At 42.3% G+C, this 25,120-nt stretch overlaps 3 protein-coding genes and 1 long non-coding RNA gene across 11 annotated transcripts; 2 read left to right on the top strand and 2 right to left on the bottom strand.

Moving 5' to 3' along the window:
- Positions 1-601: 601 nt before the first annotated feature.
- On the bottom strand, positions 602-6,055 carry nrn1lb (neuritin 1-like b). Of its 2 annotated transcripts, XM_069693374.1 has the most exons (5): positions 5,954-6,055; positions 5,763-5,851; positions 5,027-5,156; positions 3,095-3,242; positions 602-2,153 (listed from the first exon to the last, which is right to left on the bottom strand). In XM_069693374.1, the coding sequence occupies exons 3-5, from the start codon at positions 5,079-5,081 to the stop codon at positions 1,850-1,852; spliced, it is 507 nt and encodes a 168-aa protein (XP_069549475.1). In that variant the 5' UTR covers positions 5,082-5,156; positions 5,763-5,851; positions 5,954-6,055; the 3' UTR covers positions 602-1,849. The 2 variants fall into 2 exon arrangements, with proteins under 2 accessions (XP_069549475.1, XP_069549476.1); XM_069693375.1 differs by lacking the exon at positions 5,954-6,055 and having other exon boundaries at positions 5,763-5,869.
- A 2,127-nt stretch (positions 6,056-8,182) lies between these two features.
- thap11 (THAP domain containing 11) lies at positions 8,183-12,813 on the bottom strand. Its single transcript, XM_069693575.1, has one exon. It carries the CDS (start codon positions 12,470-12,472, stop codon positions 11,639-11,641), a length of 834 nt encoding a protein of 277 aa, XP_069549676.1. The 5' UTR covers positions 12,473-12,813; the 3' UTR covers positions 8,183-11,638.
- A 1,372-nt stretch (positions 12,814-14,185) lies between these two features.
- On the top strand, positions 14,186-20,059 carry gfod2 (glucose-fructose oxidoreductase domain containing 2). 6 transcript variants are annotated; one of them, XM_069693573.1, is made up of 4 exons: positions 14,204-14,274; positions 15,285-15,324; positions 16,011-16,380; positions 17,437-20,059. In XM_069693573.1, the coding sequence occupies exons 3-4, from the start codon at positions 16,128-16,130 to the stop codon at positions 18,330-18,332; spliced, it is 1,149 nt and encodes a 382-aa protein (XP_069549674.1). In that variant the 5' UTR covers positions 14,204-14,274; positions 15,285-15,324; positions 16,011-16,127; the 3' UTR covers positions 18,333-20,059. The 6 variants fall into 6 exon arrangements, with proteins under 6 accessions (XP_069549670.1, XP_069549671.1, XP_069549674.1 ...); XM_069693569.1 differs by having other exon boundaries at positions 14,186-14,274; positions 15,200-16,380; XM_069693570.1 differs by lacking the exon at positions 15,285-15,324 and having other exon boundaries at positions 14,192-14,274.
- A 1,626-nt stretch (positions 20,060-21,685) lies between these two features.
- LOC138618076 (uncharacterized) lies at positions 21,686-24,898 on the top strand. Of its 2 annotated transcripts, none has more exons than XR_011310698.1 (3): positions 21,686-22,368; positions 23,945-24,249; positions 24,486-24,898. It is a non-coding gene; the product is annotated as an uncharacterized lncRNA (long non-coding RNA). The 2 variants fall into 2 exon arrangements; XR_011310697.1 differs by having other exon boundaries at positions 23,945-24,297.
- The last annotated feature ends 222 nt before the right edge of the window (positions 24,899-25,120 follow it).

Genomic DNA, 25,120 nt, shown 5'->3' with positions numbered 1-25,120 from the left:
GAAGCTACGAAACAGCACTGTTCAAATTAGCCATGATACCTGTGAACTTTAGATGACCTGTCATTTAATCAGTTTAACACATGAATATTTAGGTTGAAGGAGAATATAAAGCAGGATGCCAACCTTAAGTTCCAGTGACCGCTGCAATAATTAATTAGATTTAGCATGAAGTTTTCATCTCTGACCCTCGGTTGTCACACATGCTGTCACAAACAGTGCTGACATAGCAACACGCCGCGCAACCAGTCATCTTCCACCTTCCACTTACAGTACACTGAGGACACCAAGACTGTTTTCAAAGGTTTTGAGGTGCAACCTGATCCACTGTGGATGAATAAAGACAGATGAGATTAATCTGCTCATGATTCTGCGGTTATGAAACAGTTTAAGAGTATTAAGACACACACATGCGCACACACACACACACACACACACACACACACACACACACACAGAGCCACACAAAATCTGACACAAATGCATGTGATTTCAAGAAAAGTAATTGTTAGAATCACCCTGAAAAAAACTCGACTTGATGTATATTAATACGCCTTTAATTTAAGTGAAGCAAAGAGACATGTTCCACTCTATAATGCTGGGAAAACATTTTAATAATAATAATAATAATAATAAACTACAAAATAGGACTAAATACACTGGTGACGTAATAACCAGTGAGTATAATGCAGTGTGTCTGATAACAGAGCTCATTCAGTAACAAAGAAAAGTTGTAATTCTTTGAATAAAGTTATAGCAACTGTTAAGGTAGAAGGATGAAACTTGGGAAACACTTCGGAAACTTCCCACTTCTTCTTCCCACCACTGATTTATACACTTGTCGTACTGTTCTGTATAATTGTATACTGTTTGGCACTCTATAAATATTAATTGTATTATTTTCTCATGTTTGTTATATTGGGATGTGTTTGCCCAGTTACATATACTATGTAATTTCTTCTTCAATTGCACCTCAGAGAACACAAGTGAAATTTTGCTCTAACCAGCTGTTCAAAATAAAAAATAAAAGCTACTTCTTAAAAATTTTGTCACTTGAAATTATTTTAAACAACTGACAAAATGAAGCAATAAGCGAGTCCTTCCAAACAGAAATCACATTTTCTGTCGTTACACCAGTCAAACGGGGCGATGAATTAAACCGGCTGCACAGCAACACTGTTCTGCATCCAGTAATAATACTCTCCTCTGGATCACTCCTGATTGGATCACAAGCAGATCTGAACACCTGGCATTACAGCATCCCTTAAAATCTCTTTTGTCCTAAAATCATGTGGTATGTGCTGCAGGAGTGGTAAAAAAAACAAAACAAAAAAAACAGTTTATACAACAAATATTTGCTTATAGCTGAGGTTTTCCTCTCAGCAAAGTAACCTCAGTAGGAAAGAGGGGTTTTTTTCTGCTTCCCTACACCAACTATAACAAGAATGATTATTATTATTATTATTATTATAGTGTGTGGATTTAATCACAACAGTCAAATACTTGCAGTTGTTTCACAATCCACTGATCTGGAGAGACACAGCTGAATAGTTACCAGTACACTTAATTAATATTCATGTAAAAATGAAAGCAATGTCTGTCTTTCAGCGAGCAAGGCATACAGTACAATAATCTGAACATATTAGTATTTATTTTATGCCCAAATGCGTGCACCACATTGTCCATGTGTGAAACACTGAACCAAACTCTTCATAGTGATCCAGTTTTGAAATCCTTGTTTTAGGATCGATATGTGAGCATGACGAGACTTTTTTCACCCTCGTGTGTTTAGACTGTTGGGGGAGCAGGACTCTGCTGTCATCACTCTGATTCAAGAACTTTTGTGGGTTAACTAACTCCTGAGCAAAACTAGCAGTGTGCTACATACAGGGAACAACAGCGTGGTGAGGGTGGGACTGTGCTTGTGTGTTTGGCCTTTCAGTGTCTCCTGGTTCATCTGGTCAGAGGTGGGAGGGCTCTGGGGTGCAGGCACAGTGTCAGGTGGGAGGGTGGTGCGGCTGGCGCACATGTCGTAGAGGTTTCCAGAGAACTGCGTTTTCCTGGACTCTTGTCGTAGAGACTCCCAGACAGCTGCTGCTTCTCCAGGACAGCCAGCCAGAGCTGAGTTGGCACAAACATGGAACGCGTTCCAGGACCTTCAAGGAAGCAAGGCGGGAAGACGTGTCAGCACAGTGTGTCGACTGTAATCCACAATTATACGGATCAAATTCACATACTGTTAACACCTGAGAAGTTGCTGAAGAGTGCTCAATACGTGGACCTCCTGTGGTTTAACCCTTCAGGTGTTTTCAGTGATGTACAGCTGTACTGCAGGATCCCGTGACATCACTGTTGGGTGGGGTTACAAGTGCAACAGAGCACCACTCTGACTACGTCCAGATTGAACACCCAATCTGACCTTTATCAGACTGCTGAATTGGTGGTTAGCATCACACATCTGTCCCAAATATATGGGGTGGTAGGAACCTACTAAATGTACAGGTGCAACCTTGCGTGGCAGCTCTGGCTGCTCTGTGAGGTTGTACTTCACATGTTCACCAGCTTAGTTTAGTGATTGGCATGGTAAGATTTGCTAATTAGCACTAACTACAAAGTGCTGTTGAGGCTTATGGGAATGTAATTACTTTTGCAGGCACTTGGTTGTAAACTAAACTATTTCACGAAATGGAATTTCTATCTGATGATAGTGTTTCATGAAAAGTCAGCGGATCACCAAAGTTATTGCAGTTTGAGGGGAACTTGAACACATGTCCCGAAGTTTATAGAAATCCATCTCACAGCTGCATATCTCTAATGCCGAACTAAAGAACAAGGGAGAGGACCATCAAACTCTGTGGGCTTCACTACCAGACGATCATGGGTGTCTGTACAAAATTTCATGATAAGCCATCCAACAGTTCAAATATTTCAGTCTAAATCACAGTGGTGGACCAACTGATCAACAAACTCGCATTGTCATCCCGCGAGCAACATCGCTAACAGTGCTAATTCTGATGAGAGCATCTTTGATGATTATGATGACAGGTAGATACACACACACATACACACACACAAACACACGCACCAACGCACACACCTGCAGATGGCATCAATGTCCTGAGTGTTCTGGTCTTTTTGTGTTTCCACCAAACTGTCCCCAAGTGTGAGTAAACACTGAGCAAAACTCTTGTAGATGGAACCACATGAAACTGGAAATGCAGCTCCGAAGCACATAGGGACCAAACCTAGAGGAGAAGACAGGAGAAAAGTATGTTTGAAGACTAATCTAAGATAACTTTATCAAACTACATGTAAATGAATATGTTTATAAGGACATAGACACAGTATGCAAAAACTGAAAAGTGAGGATGAGAGAGAAATAAAATCACTCAATTCTTTTGGTTGAGGATTTCATTTTGTGGAGTAAAACACAATATTTATTGAAACATGAGCCATCCGGTGCTTAGATGGATCAAACAAATACGTAAATATGTTGTATTCCATTCATCTGGAGGGATTATACATCCTCAAAGCCAAATTCGGTGAAGGCTACAGAACCATGTATGAGCCGTTTGAGTGCATTTAGCAGCTCACACATGACACGTCCCTCGAAGATTGGTTTCAGTCTTTACTGAAACATTCCTGAAAAAATGAGACACAAGGTTTGACTGGAATATTCAAACACTTGTATTTTTTGTGAAGGTAGATTTGGCAGCAGCCAAGCTATTCCAGAGTCAACAAAGCACTACGCTGACACCTGAGCTTTACACGCATACTGGGTGTGGCTGTTCAACACCTCACTCCAAAACCATGAACATCAATCTGCTTCTAAAACTGCCTCGACTTTTCCCGTTTCAGACTGTTCAGGAGGTTTTGGAGACTGGCAGCAGAGATCGGTTCTCATCTTAATGGAGTCAGGCTCTGATGGACCTCACAGTACACACAGCAGCGTCACAATCAGAGAGGAAAGGATGATCACAGAATAAATATAACAGAGATATAAATCAGGCGTCGGCATGGTCAACTGCCACTTTAGGATTTTGTAATGGTAGCTATCAGTAGCCTACAGCTTCTGGATCTTTTACGTGACCTCTCTCTTCAGTTTATTTTTTTATTTATCCACCCAGTTTGCATCACCCAAACAGATGCCACAACTTTGAAAGCACACTAACTTCAAATAAATCCTGAGTCCTGAGTGCTACACAGATGTCCCCATACTTTTGGCCACAGAACACAAACCAGAAGTTAGCTAAGGTTTGCAGCCACAACTGCAGATTGTGGAAGCACCTGCTTTAAAAATCATCTCAAAAATCAGTTTAATTGATCATCTCTACTAATATCATCTTCAAGAGGATCGTAATCTTTGTCGATTGTGTTGTCTGAGTGGTTTATTTGCCTCTTGAACCTATTTACTCTGTATTGTTTGATTATTGTCGATTTATTGCGTTTGCTGCAGGAGTTGTTTTTTTTTATCATGATAATATTCTCTGGAAAAATTCAGTGAATTTTCATTTCAAAATTTCAATGTAACCAAATAGTTGTTTGTTTATCAAGGAAAATGTCCTAAAAAAATCACACTCAAAAAACTATTATTGTGTTATATACACAATGTTGTAAACTTAATTGCATGTAAACACACACACACACACACACACACACACACACACACACACACACACACACACACACACACACACACACACACACACACACACACAAAGGGGACAGTGAGAATCAGCCCATGAGGGACAGTGAGCCTTTCATTAAGGTAAGTGCATTTGTAAAACCAGTCTCTCTGAATGGAATATCCTTTATCAGCCATGTTAACTACTTTTCCAACCATCATTAAATTTACCTGATGAACCTGAGTCAGGTTTGAACAGAAGACATTTGAAAAGAAAAAAAAAAAAAGTAAAACCTGTAACCATGCAGAAAATGGGATAAACAGGCAAGAGTCAACTTCTTCCAGAAGCTCACAAACACATACAACATACTCAGAATATAAATGGGCAGTAAAGAAAATCCTTACTGAGGCAGAGAGCAATGGGCAGCAGCACAGTCGCAGTGCCTGGATGGGACTTCATGGTTGGGCTCAGCAGAGTCCCGTGCAGCAGAGTAGCACCTCTGAATGAGAGGTTCTGATGCAAAGCTCCCACTGTCTGTAAATCCAAAGAGAGTGAAGTTTCTGCTTTAAAACGTGATGTTTCCGACCGTCCGTTGGGAATTCATCAGATTGCAAAAGTAGAGCAATGCACGGACGCACAACCCAGCTGGATTAATAGTGAAAGGGACCGATGCATCGCAGAGAGTAAGCGGATGTTGTGTGAGTGTGTGTGTGTGTGTGTGTGTGTGTGTGTGTGTGTGTGTGTGTGTGTGTGTGTGTGTGTGTGTGTGTGTGTGTGTGTGTGTGTGTGTGTGTGTGTGTGTGTGTGTGTGTGTTTGTGCACTAGGGAGGCGAGAGCCGTAGAGAGCTTGGACGCAGCAGACCAATGACAGCATCACAATATAGCTCACTGGATTAGAGCATTCTCATTTCCGGTCTTCAGTATTTAGAACATTTATTTGAAACCCAAATAAATGATGTGTTTGGTGATAGTGCCTTAAACACACATCCCTGGAGACACAACTTCTTATGAGGCCTGCTTTCACTATTGAGAAAGGGGTTTTTACATGATTGTGGAAGGAAACGTGATCAGAAGTTGTTTTTTTGTTGTTTTTTTCATGTGGACAGATGGATGAGTACCAGTGAGGATAAGAGAGCTCACCTGGGAGTCCAGCGCAGCTCTGAGAATAGCAGCAGCCCAGGAGGGAATTCATCTAGTTATGTGGGTCACAAGGGGGCCAGTGAAGAGCGCTGTGTTGTGTTTAGCAGAAGAGACTTAATAGCAACAAAACACAAAAACTGTTTAACTATGGGAGATTGTAAACCATTTAACTTATTCCCGGTCTTACTTACTTGAGTGTCCATCTTACTTCCCCCAGCTCGCCCTCTCAGCCTCCAAATCCCGTGCTACACCCCCAGATGGCTCATACTGCATGCATTAGTATAAGTCCTGGTTCACATCTGTATATTGACACAGGGGGAATGGTAACCCATTGTTAATCTGCAGCTTAAAACAACCATTAACTGCAGAATAATCTATCTCTGTCTGAAGCTCCTTCCCTGAATCAATAAATCATGGGAGCTACTTTGGCAGCAATACCAGCTGAGACTTCCTGAAAACATTTCTATTAGCTCAGCAAATCTGATTGCTTTTTTTTTTTTTGACAATGTCACATTACAGATGATCAACCTCGATGGCAATACATTTTCAGGTTGTCCATCTCAAGAACACCTAAAGGGAATTTCTTCAAATTTGGCTCAAACGTTCCCTTGGACCGAAGGATGAACTAATTTGATTTTGGTGGTCAAAGGTCAAAGGCCAAGGTCACTGTTAACTTCTGCCACCCCATTCGTGTGAATGCGAAATCACAAACGCCTTCAGCAAATTTCTTAAAATTTGGTGCAAACGTTCACTCGGACTCAAAAAGTAATTTGTTAGAATTCAGTGGTCAAAGGTCACTGTGACCTCACATCCCTCTCGTTGTTTACGTGATTCCATAACTCAGGAACAGAAGAGGACACTGTGACAATATTTCACATTTGATCAGATAGACTCAATGGATGATACTATTGGGTGTCCACCTTCAAACTGTAGTGCTTGTTGAAGATGTTTGAGAAACATCCATGTTTTAGAATATATAGCTTTTTTTCAGCATCATTCATATTTGAAACAAAGTCTACTGTCATGGCAACAATTTTGTCTATCAGAATCAGTTTTATTGGCCAAATATGTCAACATACACATAAGGATTCCTTCAAAGTCTTCACTATACATATTATTTGAGTGTGGACAAACATGGAGGCAAACTGCAACGTGACTCGTTGACAGACGCATTGAACTGAAAGGTGGTAATTTTAGTTTTAATTTTGTCATCACCTGAATCGAGGTTCTGAGGACACAGGATGTGATGTGAACATTGTAAAGCCTCTTGAAACAGATGCAAGGCTATATATAAATAAAACAGACGTTTCTTGTTGTTATATGTTGATGGTACTATTATTTTTAGGATGCCTGGGGTCCGTGTTGTGCATGACACATGCCACAATTTACTGCCGAGAGCAGTTCTGAGACCTTTTTGTTTGAACCCATTGTCGAAGTGAAGACAAATCTTACACAGTCTCTATATATACTTGAATCAATAATCCTTTGTTGACAGATGTGTGTCAAAGGGGTTTCCTGCTCTGTGAAGTGCTGTTGTGATCGTTCTCCTCATCTCCCAGAACAAGCAAAGAGCTTTCTCAAATGGACCAAACGGTCGTCTTACCGGTCTATTCAGTTTCACTGCAGTAGCAGCTCACAGAAGAAACTGCTCTGACCCGTGTACAGTTCCTGTGTTTGTGTGAATCCCAACTCCTGTTCACACATTTCCCACATCTCCAGTTTGATGTTTGATAAATACTTCCCGGTATGCAGCACAGCTTTTCTCCTCTGTGGTGGATTATCCTAAATCAAGTTGTAGAAATGAATGATATCAAATGTATCTGCGTACAGTTTCAGTGATACTGTACATTTTAGGTTTGCTTTGTTATATAAATCTGATTGGTTGAGATTAGATTCGAGGTTACCTTGGATTCAATCATTTTAAACAACAAAAACAAGTAAAAAAAAAAACACCTCCTGAAACTTCTTGCAGCATAATAATCTTAATAATAATACATTGTTGCTCAAATGTGGCTCATATTTCTGTTTTAATCTCAAATTTTATATTCAATCTTCTTCAGATCATATAAAGAAGATATTTGGGATTTCAAAACTTACTTGTTTTTAAAGTTGACTGTAACACCTCAACTGGCTCTGCAAGGCTATTAGACACAACTTCAGTTTTCTTTGCTGGGACTCTGGTCTGGAAACACTGTTCACATTCACGTTTGCACATCCACTGGGAAGTGGACCGCTCAGCGAGCAGTGTCTGTGCCATGACGTTGAAGTCAAGCATCTTTCTCTAAATGTCGTTCCAGCAGTGATAAAGTTTCAAAGCATATGTTGGTCAGTGGTGATGGTTAAAGGCTGCTCCAATAGTTTCAAAATGAACCTGAGGTTGACACCCATTAAGATGCAATAACTGGAAACAATTACCCATGGAGCGTGAGCAGACAGCTATATTCACAGTGAATTTGGGCCAGGTAACACCAGGACATGTGGTAAGAGACAGTTTTCACAGAATACACAAAACAGGCTTTAGAAAAAAAAATTAGGCTTCTCGGCAGAAACTGTGAATGTTGTTGAACATGTAACAAGAAGAAAACACACAACTGTTATGATCCCAGCAAAAATGCCAAACACAGACACACACAGACACACACTACTGTGGCAGACTGGGACTGAGAGCCTGACCATTTCCACAGCAGGAAATTATTCAAAATGATCACCTGGCAGAGCGATCCTGCAGCTCTATGTGGAGGACCCATCCTGATCCAGAGTCATTGACTCTGCTCCAACCAACCACATCAACAACCCACTAAAGTCTGTAGGTGGACAGACAGAAAGGCACGTGAAGTGTGTCACATATCAGATTTAGCAAAAAAGCACTATACAGTGTTACTCTTTGCACCTTTTGTATTTCTAACTAGTAAAATAATGAGTTTCATAATGAGGTTCAATATTAATACGATGGTATTTTCTCCTCCGATGTGCAGATTGCAAATACTTTATACTGTACAGACGATAGATCTTATTTCAAATAATGGATTTTAGAGTCACGTGTTACATTGCATAATTACTCTTATAGGTACAAGACAATATGACATGAGTAGCTGTTGTTTGGCCTGAATGTAAAGAGTGCCATGGTACATGGCAGCAGCCATAGAAAAGGAAGATAGTTGTGTAAGTTTGATTGACAGCACTGGATTATGGCATTATGCAACACTGTTGGGAGTGGAAAAAAATAAATCCAGATGAGATTAGGATCTGGATCCTCACTCTCTCCAATGTTCTCTATCCATTCATCCATCTCTTCCTCTGTCTCTTTTCCATGTACCATAGTATCACGATAGGTGTTTTAAATTACCCATTTAAGTTTGGACTGAGGAACTGCATTACAGCCCTACACTCAAATTATGACACTCAACATTTCAGTGCTTTCATGTGAGTTACAATTAAACAAATTACCATCAAAGCTGCAAACAAACAGACACAAACAGGCAGATAAAGCAAATTAGGCCATATAGACAGGAGCTGATGCTCCACTCCTCAAGCATTTATCCCAACACCATCTAGAGGGAGAAACTCATGCTGCAACATCTGACTGCACACCTGTTCATTGTTATTTCAAGTTAAACTTATCACCCTGTGAGAAAGTCAAATACAATAAACAGTTGACAATTACTGATACTACAGTCGCAGCCTATTCACTGAAACCAGCGCTGAATTTACTGGATAGTAGGACGAATCCAAACGCAGTTAAATGTATTAATAACTTTGTGATAGTTTGCTGTTTTAAAAATGACTCATCATGCGATCATCAAACTAAACAACCTGAACCAACAAACCCTCCAACTCACAGGACCATGTAGGTTGATTATCTATACCCGCTTTATCCTCAACAGGCTGACTTTGGACGAAGGCAGGGTACCAGTCCAGTCCATCACAGGGCCAACACACAAAGACATGCACACTCACATTCACACATACAAGAAGCACCAATTAACCTAACAAGCATGTTTTTGGATGGCAGCTAAGATGGAGATACATTGATTAAAATGACTTTTAACACATTATGTGCCACCACCCTATAACACAGGGTTAGATCATGGTCGTTTCACGTAAGGTCGAAGGTCATTCAAGACACCAGCTTGTTTTTATTTGTACAACCGCTAGAGGATGTTAACTTTCCAATGTAACGTGGGTGATAATAAGCTGCTCTCGCCAAAGACTTGAGGAGTCGTTTTTTTGGAGGAGGAATCTCGCATGAACACAAAATTGTATCCTCTGAGATCTTGTAATGACTTTTTACAATTTCTATATGAATGATCAATTATTTTGACATAGAATTCACTGCATACATCACAGAAACCTAAACAGCAATCTCAAGGTTTGATTGGTTTTGTGGCTCAGCTGAAATCCAAATTGAACGCTTCATCTAATACACGTTAAGTGTAAAGCACCAGTTCCTGTCAAATGTCAAATAAACTTGGGTATAAAACAGCAAGGCAATATTGAAAGCTGATGTTGAAGTTTATATTTAGTTTCCATCACAAATCTTTATGATCAGGGATGTTATACAAATTTTATTAACTCAACACAGCTGAAAAAATACTGGAGCCACTGCAAATCTTTTTCACTTCTTTCCTAAAACAAACAAAAACAAAACCCCTCAGTGCAGTTCAAGGAGGTTTTACCCGACCCCCTGTTAACTACAAGATAAAAACCATAAACACACTGTTTTCTATTTTGTTCCTGTGGATCTGGACAAAATAATGAGACATTTGTTGACTTGAGAAATTACCCTGCGTGAATGAGCACGATTTGAAAATGAAATTTACTTCAAACTGAGAGCAGAGCTGTCGGACCAAGTTCATAAATCCAAAATGTTTGTAACATCCTGTGCATGAAAACACTTATAAACAGGACAGAGAGATGCAGCCACTAAAATATCTGACCATAACCCGCAGGCACATAAAATTCATGACTCACAGAAACAAGTCGGTGCGGTTTCACCAAAATAAACAGGTATGTGTAATACACATACAAGTTCAAGTTGCATAAAGGATCTTGAGAAAATGTTTTCTATTAAGAACTCCTAGGGAGAAAAAAACAGTTGCTCAAAAGTAGCTTAATGCATCTCTTCAAGAAACATCCTTTAATAACATTTCATGTTTCAAGTGCCCCTCAAAGTTTTAAGGAAAGTCCTCCTTCTTCTGCACAAATGTTTAGCAACAAAAATGAAGGAGAGCAACTTAAGGTCCCTTTAAAGGCAACTCTGATACAGTCATGATAGAGCTTGAATTAGTCGACTAAAACCACAAGTGTGCCAAGAATAGTGTTTTGGTTAAAAAAAAAAAAAAATATCCTATGGATACTTCACCTTGGCGCACTACACATTATTTCTGCAATCTGCTGTGATGCTTCTTGCAACGACCTCCTATCACGATTGAAAAAATAAGAAAATAAAAACAAACATCTTTGAGAGAAAAACATTGAATGCAACTATAGGCAGTTTGAGCATCTCCCTCTTCAGTCTCCCCTCAGTCCAGTTAGAAATATGTTAACCCGCCTAATTTGAAAGTCTGTGCAAACTATGAATCTTGGCTGAATGAATCAGTAGGCTACCGATCTTGGTTGTGTTGCAGGCCAGTAGCAGACTGTGCAAATGTCTATGTCATTAGCAATGAGGTTATTACTATCAGCTACATAAACTAGCCAGCCAACTTTGTATATGAAGGCCTAGAGACTCCTCTGTACTTGTTGAAAATAAATTGTCATCGCTCGTAGTTTCATACAAAATAGGGCTGGATCTGGTGTCTTCACACGCCTCGATGCCTTCTCCGTTAGTCTGAGTCTCTGTACCGGGTCGTCTCCGGGGATGTCCACCCATCCCATCACATTTTCTTCCGGATGCTAACAGCCACCGAGTGGCCGCACAGCAGCCGATCCCGTTCCCGTACCTCCTCCTGCAGCTTGGCCTCGGCCACCCGGAGCTGGCGGATAGTCGCCTTCATCTCCTTCATCTTCACCTCCATCAGTGCGATGATGTCCCGCTGCTCGTTCAGTTTCCGGAGCAGCTCGGCGGACGTGGTGCCGGTGGTTAAAGAGTACGAGTGGTCCAGCGGGCTGCTGGTCACACTCACATACTGCAAGGGCGGCTGCTGCGCGCTGGACGCGGCTTCCACCGACGAGTCGTCGGCCGTGAGCTCGTCAACGGCGCCGATCGGCGCGGAGTAACACGACCCCCCCGACTGGGCGGACAGCCGCGCCGTGCCCAGGTACTCCCCATTCTGGCCTATCTGAACCACGGTGATGCTGTCGTCGCTCGCCTCGCCGCCGGCGTTGCCCTCGGCTCCTTCGGCCGTGTTGCCGAGCACGCTGGTGATGACGATCCCCGAGGTCGCTGCAGCGGCGGGGGCAGGAACCGCTGCGGACACTTTCCTGCCTCTGCCCCGCCGACTCCTGCGCTCATTCACGCCCCGCAGCGGAAACAGGGACGGTACTCTGATGCTGTAGGTTTTCCTCCCGCCGGCGAAATGCACGCTGCAGACCCGGTGTCCCGTGGTGGGCTGGAAGGTGCTGAAGCAGCCGCTGACACCGGCCCGAGAGATGTTCCTCAGCCACAGCTCCCTCAGCGTGGTGTCCTTAGGAAATGTGTAGAAGCGCAGTTCCCGGTCCCGGTGCGAGTTGTTGTAGCAGCCAGGGACACAGCAGGTGAACCCGGGCATATTTACTGCAACACCGAAGGCTTCAAACGCGGTCTTCAGGTTGACTTTAGAATATTTTATTGTTGTTTCTTTATTCTATGCGTTGTTATCAAGCTCGGCGGCCTGCAAGCGGAACTACACGTCCCACAACGCTAACAACTTCCTGTTTATTTTTCACCCAAAGTGATCCGCTCTGCTCCGTACGACGACTGTGTCCGCCAGATTTCACCCAGGCGCAAGACGCACGGAGCTCGTACTTATTCTGAAGTCCAGTCCAATTTTTTTTTTTTATTTTCGGCGCTAAATGTCTCGTTTTGTTCTTCCGCTGTGTATTGTCAAACCAACCGTCCCCTACAGAGAACTAAAAGTCCCAGAAGTCTTTGCGTTTCCTTTCCTCGTCCGTTAATAATGTGGCACCTCTGCTGGTCAGTGTGTGGAAGTGCACCCTTCAAGGTGCTGCAATTATTTTCTGTGACACACGTTCAAGAAAATGAAAGGAAACAACACACTGGTTTACACTGGGACACTTGCCATTCAGTGGATTAGTAATATAATTAATAAAATAAAATCTGCACTGAATGATGAACAGTCAAATACATCAGAGGTGACACAACTGTTTACAGCTCTGTTAGTGTGCTGCAATAAGTAATAAGCAGACATACCATAAAGACCAAAAAAAACTCTTTCCTCACTGTGCACAAACCAGAATAGCCTATGGCATGTTTGAATTTATTTTTGAGTGGCCTATGCAATTGTACCGGATGCAATTTAAATGTTAACCCAAAGAAATACTCAGAAATATATTAAACAAAAAAAATAAGTCAATTGATTGATGATTAACGAATAAAAGAATTATGGGACACAGATGAACCAGTAACACACTAATCGAGACTCTAAGAAAATACATGTATTTGGGATTTGCATTTGTATTTGTATCAGATGGAGTCTGGACAAGACACAATGCAATGAAATAAGCTTTTACCGCTGTAGATTTGGACAAAGGTTCATCAAATGTAAATGTTTCATTTTTTTTAATTTTCCACATATGACCATTACCAAAACTGAATGGAGTAAAATCAGATCATGGTTTGTAATGAATAGTGTATACCCTCTCCACCACCTGCTGCAGGGACAGCGGAGCACTTTCTCCAAAAGACTCCTCCAGCTCCGCTGTCACAAGGACAGATACAGGAGATCATTCCTGCAATAAGACTTTACAATAACTCACCTCTGGCAAAATCCATCACACAACAATAACACTGTTGTCTGTGTTTCTTGGTTGTTTGTATATAATATATATATATATATATATATATATATATATATATAGATATATACTGTACTGTATATACTGTGCATTTTATATTTCATATTTTTTTACTGCTATTTTATTGCTTTTTATTATTCTATTATTATCTTACTGCTTCCTGTATGCTGCTGTAGCGAAAAAAAAATTCCCCTCGGGGATTAATAAAGTAACTACCTACCTACTGACAACACGAACTGTAATATATATGTATTTAATCACTTATTCACTCTACTGTGTCTTTGCTGGCTCCACTGTGCCAAACAGTTAAAATAAATGTGCGTGTATATTGTTGTTATTGTTGAATTATTTATCAGTAAAACTAACATGTTTCTTCGGACCTCTGTCAGCCGTGTCCGCCTCGGTTGGTTCGCCGCCGGTGACGTATCTTCCGGTGTCTGCAGAAGCTCCGCCTCCTCCCGTCCTGCCGTTGCTACTGAAGTTACCATTAGCAACTGGGCAGCGCCCGGCTCAACACCTACCGACCGCAGCCGCCGATGTTGTCCTGGCAAACACGGTAGGTAGCAACCGTTCACCCGTACATTTGGCCACGGCCGGCAGATCGTGTAAGTGTAAATATGAGCTCTCAAAACCAGCTGTGGTCATCGACGGCTTTCGTGTTCGCTTTGTGACTCTCTGGCCGGCTAGCTGAACGTGCTAGCAAACGTTATCAATAACCTCACTGTCCCAGCTAGCTCGGTGTGTGTGTGTGTGTGTGTGTGTGTGTGTGTGTGTGTGTGTGTGTGTGTGTGTGTGTGTGTGTGTGTGTGTGTGTGTGTGTGTGTGCGCGCGCGCGCCCATACCTTGAACGCTTATATTAAAGAAAGTAGCGGCCACTCTCCGCGAGCTTAGTGGTATCGTAAAAAATAACATATATATATATGGCTTCATCCAAACTGCTTCTTTAGCAGGGACAGTCATGTGTGTCATGTCTTCCAGGGACAGGCATGTGTGTCATGTCTTCCAGGGACAGTCATGTGTGTCATGTCTTCGTTATCTGTCCAGCGGACTGAACACAGCGAAGCTACTTTCTAGTCGTGTCCGTGTGTGTGAGGGAGACTTCAGCTGCTGTCAGCCGGCTGCATGGTTGTAGTTTGTTCGCCAGGTGTTTCAGCCTCGAGCTGATGCAGGTGGAAAAAGAGAGAGAGGAGAGAGAGAGAGAGAGCTTCCTCCTGAGAGGTTATACAGGTGCTGCAGGTGCACAGGCACGCGCACGTCTTGATCACCCTGTTGTTGTACTGTCGTGGTCAAAGGGAGCGTCAGCCCCAGGGCCACCACCAGTCCTACACTTAACATCACGTCCTCCTCACACACATACATGTTCCTGATATTACTTTTACTCGAATCCGTTGCGACGCCACCTCACTAGAGCTCAAACCAAAGACAGAGCTGCTCATTCTCCTGCCAGAGGAAGCTCACAGCTGACTGTACTTCCCTTGCAGGCGGTATAATAGTGCTGGGCAGGGCTGCCAACTCACAAGCCAAAAGCAACTACATGTCATATTGAAATGCATTAAACATCTACAGGAAGTCGGGAGGAGAAGTGGTGAGCTCGGGAGGACCTCAGGTGAGCTGAGCTGCACACGATTTCATAACTGATTTGAAACTAGATTAAATACTTCAAAGATTCAAAGCACGGTCAAAGATTACTTTTATTTAATGTTATTGGATTAAACTCTTCTGTGTGCATGTTTTTCTGTTAAACCTGCATAACGTCTCACACACACAGACAGACAGACAGACACAGACATGAGTTGCACTTGGTACCGTGATAGAGATGACGTTGACAACCGGTGGGTGTGGAGCACATGAGGAAAGGCATTTTAAGTATGTGGCCGAACACAATGCAAGCGGCTGTCAGAGACTCCTGATAAGTAGAACAGGGCTGGACCTCCGTCAGACGTGTTTGTTCTGTTTGTTCACCGAGACTACGAGATGAAACGATTTTGAAGATATTCTGCTCGGAGGCAGGTTTCTGTCTTTGGTTATTGTAATATTCGGACATGTATTTAACCGATTCTTGTCCTGGTCTTAAGTCCTGCATTACAATAAAGCCAATTAATTGGTTTCCTGAAGTTAAGTAGCCGCTTTTTCTTTTACACGTGGGACTCGTATATTTACAATTTAATACTCCGAGGCCTTTTCACTCACTTTCATTTCTGTTTTTTGTGAAATCAGCACTCGATGTTACACAGAATATTGTTTGATTTTCTGTGTCACTCGGCTTTAACCAACCGTTAATTCATTTTATAGGTAAGCTCTCTTCAGATTTGCAAGACGGGCCTTGGTACACGAGTGGATCGTTTGCTGTTGGGATGTCGGCGAGGCTGACGATGGTTCACACCTAAGGTCACTGTGAGTGGCAGTGTCATGTTGCCGGGGGTCGGTGTGTTTGGCACGGGGAGCACAGCCCGAGTGCTGGTCCCGATGTTGAAAGCTGAAGGCTTTGAGGTTCACGCACTTTGGGGGCGAAGCGAAGAGGAAGCGTGCTGCTTGGCGAAGGAACTTGGCATCCCGTTTCACACCAGCCGATCCGATGACGTCCTGCTGCATCAAGACGTCGATCTCGTTTGCATCTATATTCCACCCTCAATGACGAGGCAAATTGCAGTCAAAGCGCTGGGTAAGAGGCTAACAGACTAAAATGCAGACTTTCCTTTTTGTTCGAGTTCCCCGTCAAAAAACATCAAGCCGTATAAAAAGTGTATACCTTGCATTTGTAGATTTAACGTTTGTACTCTATTTCAAGCCATAAATCATGTAGCACGTGCAAAAAAAAAAAAGGAAGAGAGAATATCTGTTAATTATTTACTGAAAGACAGAATTCTGTTTTTTGTGGGTAATGACACTCAGATAAGTTTTCTCCCAAAACACCAGTTTCAGTTCTGTCGTTTCAGTTTCCACTGACATTGTATTTGAATCGGAGTTAAACAAAATTGTAAAATTGACCTGGCTGGACATGGCAGGTCAGATCTGGAACATATATTTGAAAACTTTGACTGTAAGCCCCCAAAAATACTAATAACGGCTGCATTTTTCTGTACTGTCTTTCTCAGGATTTATTCTTAACGTCATTAATGGAGAGCAGGGAACATGTTAAATTAAGGTGGAAAAATCCAATACAAGACTTGGAAAAAACTTGAAATTCTTTTGACAACACACTGAAGAAGAGATAATTAAAACATTGTCGTATCAGAAGAGAGTAGATGTAAATAGTTAACTTACTGTATCTGATGGAATTCCTGAGTGTTGACCTCAGTTTCCTGTTTTAGTTGTAACTTCCTGAATGTTTTCCCACTGAAGGATTTACCCACAGCACCAGTTCCAAGAACTACTGAAGCCGAGCTGCTTGTTTACAATGTGACCTTTCACTCTGCTATCAATGTGGTGACAGTTCAGCTTCTGTTTTTATTTATACCAAACACCAGGGACCAAATAGTAAAACCGTCAACTCCACAGTCTGTCTGAGCTCCCAGACACCAGTCCACCTTCCCCCTTCAAATCATATTTATTACACACTCGGGTGCCATTTTAATAGACGCACCTTGCTATAAGAAATGCACGTCGATATAAACGAGCGTATGTAACTCCTGTTCTCACTGCCTTTGTCTCCCAAGATCATTAAAGTTAATTCTATCTGAATAAAAAAATAAGCTCATACCGCTTCCTCTCTCTGCAGGTATTGGTAAGAATGTTGTTTGTGAGAAAGCTGCGACTGCTGTGGATTCATTCAAGACGGTGACTGCAGCCAGATACTACCCGCAGCTGCTCAGCATCATGGGTAATACCCTGCGCTTCCTGCCAGCGTTTGTTGCAATGCGCCAGCTGCTGGTGGAGGGGTACGTTGGCGAACTGCAGGTGTGCGATGTCCGAGTGTATGGCCCGAGCCTCCTGGACCCGTCGTACGGCTGGACCTGCGAGGAGCTGATGGGAGGAGGCGGTCTGCACACTGTCGGCTCTGCCATCATCGACCTCATAAGTTACCTGACCGGTGCTCGAGCCCATCGCGTACACGGCTTACTGCGAACCTTTGTGCAACAAAACGGTTTGATCCGAGGCATCCGCCGCGTCACCAGCGATGACTTTTGTTTCTTCCAAATGTTGATGGGGGGAACCGGGTCTGGCGGTGTTTGTTGCACTGTCACCCTAAACTTCAACATGCCGGGGTCGTTTGTGCACGAGGTGATGGTAGTCGGATCCACTGGGAGATTGGTTGCCAGGGGGACAGAACTGTATGGTCAACGCAATGGGAGTAAAGGTGAGGAGCTGTTGCTAGGCGACAGCGGGTGGGTGGGACCAGAGGTGAAAGAGATGCCTCTGCCTCACCTGCGGGGGCTGAGCTCCATGGTAAAGGCACTGAGACAGTCTTTTCAGGCTCACGAAGAGCGCCGCTCATGGGCGCGAGGGCCGGTTGCCATGGCACCGACATTCGAGGACGGTTTGTACGTGCAGACGGTGGTAGAGGCGGTAAAACGGTCCAGCTGTAGCGGCGAATGGGAGTGTGTCGAGATCATGAGTCAGGAGCCCGACCCAAACCACAACCTGTGTGAGGCTCTTCAAAGAAACAAAAACTAAATTAATTTATTCACCCAGTGCATCTACTACACGTCTGACCAACGGAGCTCTGAATGTTTCTCCTGTAACTCCTCTGCTTCAGCAGTTTATACACGACTACTTTGCTTTTCACATTTTGAGCAGAAGATTTTATTTGATAGAACATAACTGTTTTGTGGCTGTGTTCCCTCACAGTTGTGATTTTGTTTGGACACTAAATTTCTAAAGCACAGCTCCATTATTCTGATTCTTTCCTGAAAATATGTTAATACCTGTAAATTTTGTTTAAATGTGTCAAAATCTACCGGCGCCCCATTTACAGACATGCGTGTCAAAAAGTGGAAGCTGTCTTTATTCTTAGTGAATATGGTTGATATGCATTACCTGTCAAACTCACTGAAAAACGGGTGGATATTGGACTACCTTATACGTTAATGTTGTGTCTAAATATGTACTTCAGACTTGCATTTGGCCAAAAGGACTCTGTTTTTTTTCTGAATTTTTCTGAAAGTGTCCGACCGGTTGCTGGAGTTTGTAATGAATCGCTGGCCAGCTGTCATCTCTGTCAGTCCAAACATTGGTCCCTGTGCTTCATTTTGTGTCACAGTTTTTTTACTGTCCTGCACAATTTGTTCGAGCTGATAATTCAGACCCTGTGTGAGTTTAACAAAAGCTTACTGTAGCTAATTATGGTCAAACAACCGTGAATCCCTATCGTACATAAAATATTAATGTTAACGTGTTTGAATGAAAATACACTGGTGTTCATGTACACCAGTAGCAACGTTTGTTATGAAAGTGAGTGTCAAAGTATGAGGACAATTTGACTAACAAAATGCTGCGTTGTGACTTTGGCAGAACTTGATTGTCCATTGGAGCGAAACCACTTCATAATGCGAATAATGGAGCTGTGTTGAGTTTTGATTTTATTTTTGCATAAATAGGCATACATTTAGATAGTTAGAAAGATTGCAGGAGGGCTTTATGTTATGGCATTGCATGACACATAAAATACCAGGGATTAAGCAAAATAAGCTATGTAGAGAAGAGAATAATAAAAGTTGTAGCATTGTCCCTTTTAAATTCCCCAGTTCTTCATTTTAGGTGTTTCTTTTGAGTATCACTTTGCTATAAGCTGGAAAAAAGGCTGGAAAAAGTTTGTAGTTTCCTGCGTCACAGACAGAGCAGCTGGTGGCAGGTACAAAGAACACAAGTATTTTTTATGTAGTGGAAAAATAAATATGAAAACTATCTAAACCCTTAAAACTACTGCTTCATCATCCATATCCTCAGTGTTCTCGGTCATTATTTCATCAAAATGTACCAGTTCTGAATAAATACACCACTTGGAGAAGCTGAGGCGGATGAATGTAACTGTGGGTAAATGATGACTGCAGAACAAACCGCAGTGGATATGAAATTCTACTTCCATTTAACCTTTGGATCTGATTGTAAGGATGGAGACCACCGACTTTTAACAGCCGCCTGTCGGTCCTACACGGTTTGATGCTCAAAGGACCGATTTTAGGTGAACATTAGCAGAACCAGGCCCGTCTTAGAAATGGCACATTCATGACGTTTTTATTGATAAACTGACTTGAGTTTTAAATACGACGCCCAACGGTGTTTCACGACTCGACGACTTCGAAATGTGAGTTAAAGGTTTGTTTACATTGAAGTAATTGAATGCTTTTAAAAGATTTGTTTCATGCGGTCTCTGCATCAAAAGTTAAAAAGTCCAAAGCGTGGGGGGGTGGGCACCATCCACCGTTTCACACCGGTCCCTCTGAAACTGTGCTGATCTTTCTGTTGAGTAGAACCACTGGATTTGACGTGCATGAGATTATAAATGTGCCTCTCTCGTGCTCAGAGACTGAGAAGGACCAGTCTACAGATATCGTGACTTGCCGCATCTCACTTGCGCTGAATATCCTCAATAATATCGGGCCTCACTGTTCGTAGCACCGAGACAGGAGGTGTGTTTGGACAGAAGCAGCGAGTCCTTGTTTGATTTGATTGGTCTGTCCCCTTCATAGACCCATGCAGCGTCTGCAAATATGGAAAGATAAACATACTTACCTCACACTATTCCAGCAGTGCTTTACAAAAATAACAAATCTATCTACATTGAAACGCATCACATTTGCGTGCAGGACCCGTCATTATTAGAATACATTCCACCCTCCTGGTCAACACTTGTTTTTGTTTCTTTCTTTTTTTGCACTGAAAACTGCTAAGATGCCACATATTTAATATGCAGTGCGATTCTTGTAACAGCCAGCTCGCTGCAAAGATGCATTTAACATTCGTATGAGAACATTTTTTTGTATTTATTTATGAGTTGGTGAGGAGAAAGTTTGCCATTGTTTGTTCTGTCCAGTGTTTGTGTTCTGAGTCTGTGAATCTGTCTAAAGCTGTAATATTTATCTTTTTTTTTTTTTTTTTTTTTTTTTTTTGGATGTAGTATTGTAACTGAAAATTTGGCCTTTTTTTCAGCACTAATGTGTTGCTTTAACATGGGGGACTGTACTGTTCATCTGCCTGACAAATAGTTCCTTTAATAAATACAGTTGTATTCATTTAGTGTCTCTTGTTGGACCTGAGCGTATTAATTCTGTGTCATCTAAGTTTTTGCCGCTTGAAACCATAACTCGGAGGAAGCAAGTACAGTCGAGTACAGGGGCGAGCCCAGACATGAGGTTTAAAATCTAAAGGGGCATTCAGAGGGCTATGACCAAAAAAAGTCCAACAGCCTTGCGTGGAGCTAGAGTTTGTCTGAATAGGATGCAAAATGGCAAGAAAGTCAGAATTACATTTTGAAAAAATGTGCACCATGTTGACTTTCGAGTCCTTGATAATATAAAGGCAAAAAACCCAGACTGAGCTCCGGGAGGAAAGAATAGCCAAAATATACTAATACCCTGTGCAGGAAGAGCAATATTTTATTCTTTATTCATTATCTAAATGGTGCAGTAGGAAAGAGAAACCTCCAACTAATCTAATCTAAGAACTAATCTAATCTAAGGGTCTTTTTTAAACTGCTCAGATTGCAGCTCTGCCCTGAAAAGTATTGAACTAATACAGTGTTGGACACATGAAGTTAAATCTAACTATGTTGAGTAGAAACAACCTCTTTTATAGCTTTCTTGCTGGATGTTAAACTACAGCGTGTCTGTGTCCAGATGTTAAACTACAGCGTGTCTGTGTCCAGATGTTAAACTAGTTTGTCTGTGTCCAGATGTCAAACTACAGCGTGTCTGTCCAGATGTTAAACTACAGCGTGTCTGTGTCCAGATGTAAAACCTGCGCTGCAGAAGGAGCAGATAACACATTAGGAGATAACTACATGTGAAAACTGCTCTGAACGTCACGTCATGCGTGTCGGTGAAACTTTCCACCAATCAGGATAAAGTAGTGTCGTCACAGAGGAGGTTCTCCGCTGTTGCAGCCTGGAGGAGAGGAACTGCAGCAGCCTCGCCCCTGCAGGTTTTAATATCGTGTAACAAATGCTCCCAATGTGTCCGACTTGACGGCCGTTTTTTTTTGTGTGTGTGTGTGTCCTCCTCCTCTGCAGCCACCGGCAGCTCTCACCGACCATCAAGTCAGACGGAGTCAGCCGCAGTAGATGTCGAACACACCCAATGTTATGATGACAGCTGCTAGGTTAGATGTGACGTTGTGCTGCAGCAATGCACCATGGGAGAAAGAGTTGCAGCTACAGCTGACGCTACTGATACGACCAATACCTTTCTTACATAGGACGAGGGGATGCGTTTTTACAGTGTCTCTTTCCCGACGACGCAGATCATCGTCAGACTGACCGACGGACATGGCACGTAAAAGAAGTGAGGTCTGGGGATACTTTAAAACTACAGGCAGTCTGGATGAAGTGTCTGCTGTGTAGGAGCCACCTGCTCAGGACAGACCCGCGGCTCCAACACGCCGATGTTCAGACACCTGCGGGTCAAACGTCCCGCCGAGGTGTTCAGGCTGACTGACGGACGAGTGGCTGAAACTCCCGCAGCGAGCAGCCGGGCGCGGGAACAGTCCTGCTCCGGTACGTCTCCTCAAAGGTCTCCAGACTGCTATAAGGTCACCTACTTTGAATAACAATTATGTATGCCCTCCCACCCCCTCCAAAAAAAGCCAAAAAAACATTTTCTGGTTTCTGGAGGGTTTCAGTGCTGTAGTGGGGATGGTGGACAGTTTTTTTTTGGCTAAGAACTATGGATTTTTATGTAATTTTGAACTATTATCATGACAAAACGTATTTCAAAATGTCTGCAATAATAATAGTAATCACCCAACATTGGTGAAACAACTGCAATAGTAATTAACTATCTTCCCAAAATACCATTAAACAGCTGCAGCTCATTCAAAATGCTCATCAATTCAAAAGACTAATGCCTTGTTCAGACTGCCAGCCCAAATCCATTTTTTGTTTTATCTTGATTTTAACCGGATTGATTTTTGAAAGTCTGGACAGCAAAAAAAAAAAAAAACCATGCAAACCAGATTTAAACTTAATTTGGAGGTCATTTGAAATTATTCCTATCAGATTTCCACAGATGCGTCTCGGTCTGGATGATCTGGTGGCTCAGATCGGATTTCTTACGTCGCTCGGGATTTGACACAATGTTGGTTGTCAATATGCCATTTTAAGAGAGACCAAGTGAGCAGAGTCTGTGCTACCAGCAGAGGGCTATCAGGGAGCGGGATTGTGGTGCTATAAAGGACAATCAGAACAGTCCACAGACAGATGCCAAAAGAAATTGCCAGCTGGCATTTTGCTTCCATGTTGTGAATGCAGCGTCACCAGCACCGACATCGTTACCACAGCAACCCATGCAAATAGGTTGGTGATGTCTGGACACACCAAATCCGATCTGCTCACTTGCAAATAACAGAGCAGACAATCTGTCCTCAAGATCTGATTTGAGAAACAAATGATTCGTCTGCAGTCTGAACAAAGCCCAAAAGACCTGAGCACAATTGTCCAATTTTAACATCCAATGAAGTACAGAATCAGCTCTAAATTGCTACTCCTAGTCTATAGATCACTGAGTAGTTTCGGCCCAGAATACATCTCTGATATGCTTAAAGAATATAAACCGGTGAGGGCTCAGAGGTTTCAGGTCAGTTAGTACAACTGCCAGAAGATCTCAGATGGGCTTCAAATGTAGCAATTTTTAAATCCAGATTAAAATTATTTCTCTTTTCATGTGCCTATGATTAAGCTTTAAATATTTAATGCTGTTGCACTTTACCCTGAAGCAGATCTCTAGTCACTCCTGGTGGGGAAATGACATCTCGGGCTCACAGCTAAGCTCCGTTGGTAGTTTATGCTCTAAAGAGATGGTGTTCTATATATATTAGCTGTGTTTTTATTCTATTTTATGTACTTACTATTATCTTTTATATTCCAATCTCTTAATGGCTGTCTTTTTATTGACCTTGTACTGTATTTTAATCATATTCCTTCTATTTCATACATGTATTTTGCTTCTTTTGCTCTTATTTATAAGAAGCACACTGAATTGGCCGTACGTAAAAAAAAAGAAAGAAAAAAGGTGATATATAAATAAACTTGCTTGCTTGTAGAAATAATTGTAACTTTATTTTCTTGTTATTAGGTGGACGTATCAGCTCTGCTATCGATGGCATGTTAAGACGCTTCCCAAGGAGGTCCGGCAGAATAAAAGACCCATGTGGAGGCGAGTGATGACCGCCCCATTAGAAGACACAAGACGGAGTTTGATCTGGACGCACTCAGAGCGCTTGGACGATCTGGACGCTGCTCGCTGACGAATCCGCATGAAGAAGCTTGCAGTGCTCTGAAAGCCGTGGCACCAGCAACCTGCGTCGACACGTGTCAAAGAGACACCCAAAGGAGCTGGAAGCACCCACCACCACTGAACACAGGACTCCAATGCTAACGGTGAGACTGATGAGGCCTTCAGGGCAACAGAGCAGAGACAGCTTGCAGGTGAGCCTTTGTAGCTCACTGCTAAAAACATACTCTATAATAGTGAATACAGTCATAACAAATTCGTGAGTCTGTCTTCCACATGTAACATGCACATTTTGTTTCACACAGCCCAGCCTTAGTTTTATAAAGATAACAGGTTGTTGTAGATTTAATAGGACTAAACATGTGGTCCTCTCCTTGTACAGGTGCATTGAAGGTTTCAAGAGCATCTGAAGGAGAAAGGCGTGTGTTGAGGAGGGATTGAGGGGAGGTGATGGAAGCTCTGAGAAGAACGCAGACGGAGGAGGTTCAGACTCTGGAGCAACAGAGGGAGCTGCTTGAGAAGCTGCGTGTAGCCAGAGAGGGAGAAAACTGAGGCTTTGAGGAAAGCACAGCAGGAAGCACAGGAGGAAGCCAAAGACTTAAGTAGATGGAGAGAGGAGCTGCAACAGGAACGAGAAGAACTTGTGTCGTTTTCCGGAGGACAGCAAGCCCTCCTGATTCTGTTACAACAGTGATGAACCATTTCATCTCTGATTTCAGATTTTATTTAAATGCTGATTCAAACACTGGACGGTGTACAAATGTAAACTTTTTGTTTATGTCAAATATATTTTGCAAACAATCAATGGACGGTTGATTTTGTTTCTGTTACAGCTGATGTCTCTCATCTCACCCTGCATTCACTCATCGCCACAACAAGCAACTTTCAGATGAGTATTTTGGGAATTATTTCAAAATTGGATATCTGAAAAGGACTTCCATGCACCCAGATTAGAATATAAGGATGAAACTAGAATTACCACCTCGTGGTTGTATGTCTCTGCAAACCAGTGAAGTT

Source organism: Brachyistius frenatus, unplaced genomic scaffold (genome assembly GCF_029030835.1).
Source record: "Brachyistius frenatus isolate BFR_SWC_R1_liver_20210118 unplaced genomic scaffold, ASM2903083v1 Contig_15, whole genome shotgun sequence".
NCBI lineage: Eukaryota > Metazoa > Chordata > Actinopteri > Embiotocidae > Brachyistius > Brachyistius frenatus.
The sequence above is the reverse complement of the archived record's forward strand: the minus strand, read 5'-3'. Positions and strand labels throughout refer to the sequence as shown.

What these genes read in the sequence shown, in the direction of transcription:
- nrn1lb (XM_069693374.1), bottom strand. Translation starts at nt 5,081, where the DNA reads ATGAAGTCCCATCCAGGCACTGCGACTGTGCTGCTGCCCATTGCTCTC. An exon ending in GCCCATTGCTCTCTGCCTCA is followed by an intron (nt 3,243 to 5,026) that starts GTAAGGATTTTC and finishes CTTCTCCTCTAG; the next exon opens with GTTTGGTCCCTATGTGCTTC. An exon ending in GACATTGATGCCATCTGCAG is followed by an intron (nt 2,154 to 3,094) that starts GTGTGTGCGTTG and finishes GCTTCCTTGAAG; the next exon opens with GTCCTGGAACGCGTTCCATG.
- thap11 (XM_069693575.1), bottom strand. Translation starts at nt 12,472, where the DNA reads ATGCCCGGGTTCACCTGCTGTGTCCCTGGCTGCTACAACAACTCGCAC.
- gfod2 (XM_069693569.1), top strand. Translation starts at nt 16,128, where the DNA reads ATGTTGCCGGGGGTCGGTGTGTTTGGCACGGGGAGCACAGCCCGAGTG. An exon ending in AATTGCAGTCAAAGCGCTGG is followed by an intron (nt 16,381 to 17,436) that starts GTAAGAGGCTAA and finishes CTCTCTCTGCAG; the next exon opens with GTATTGGTAAGAATGTTGTT.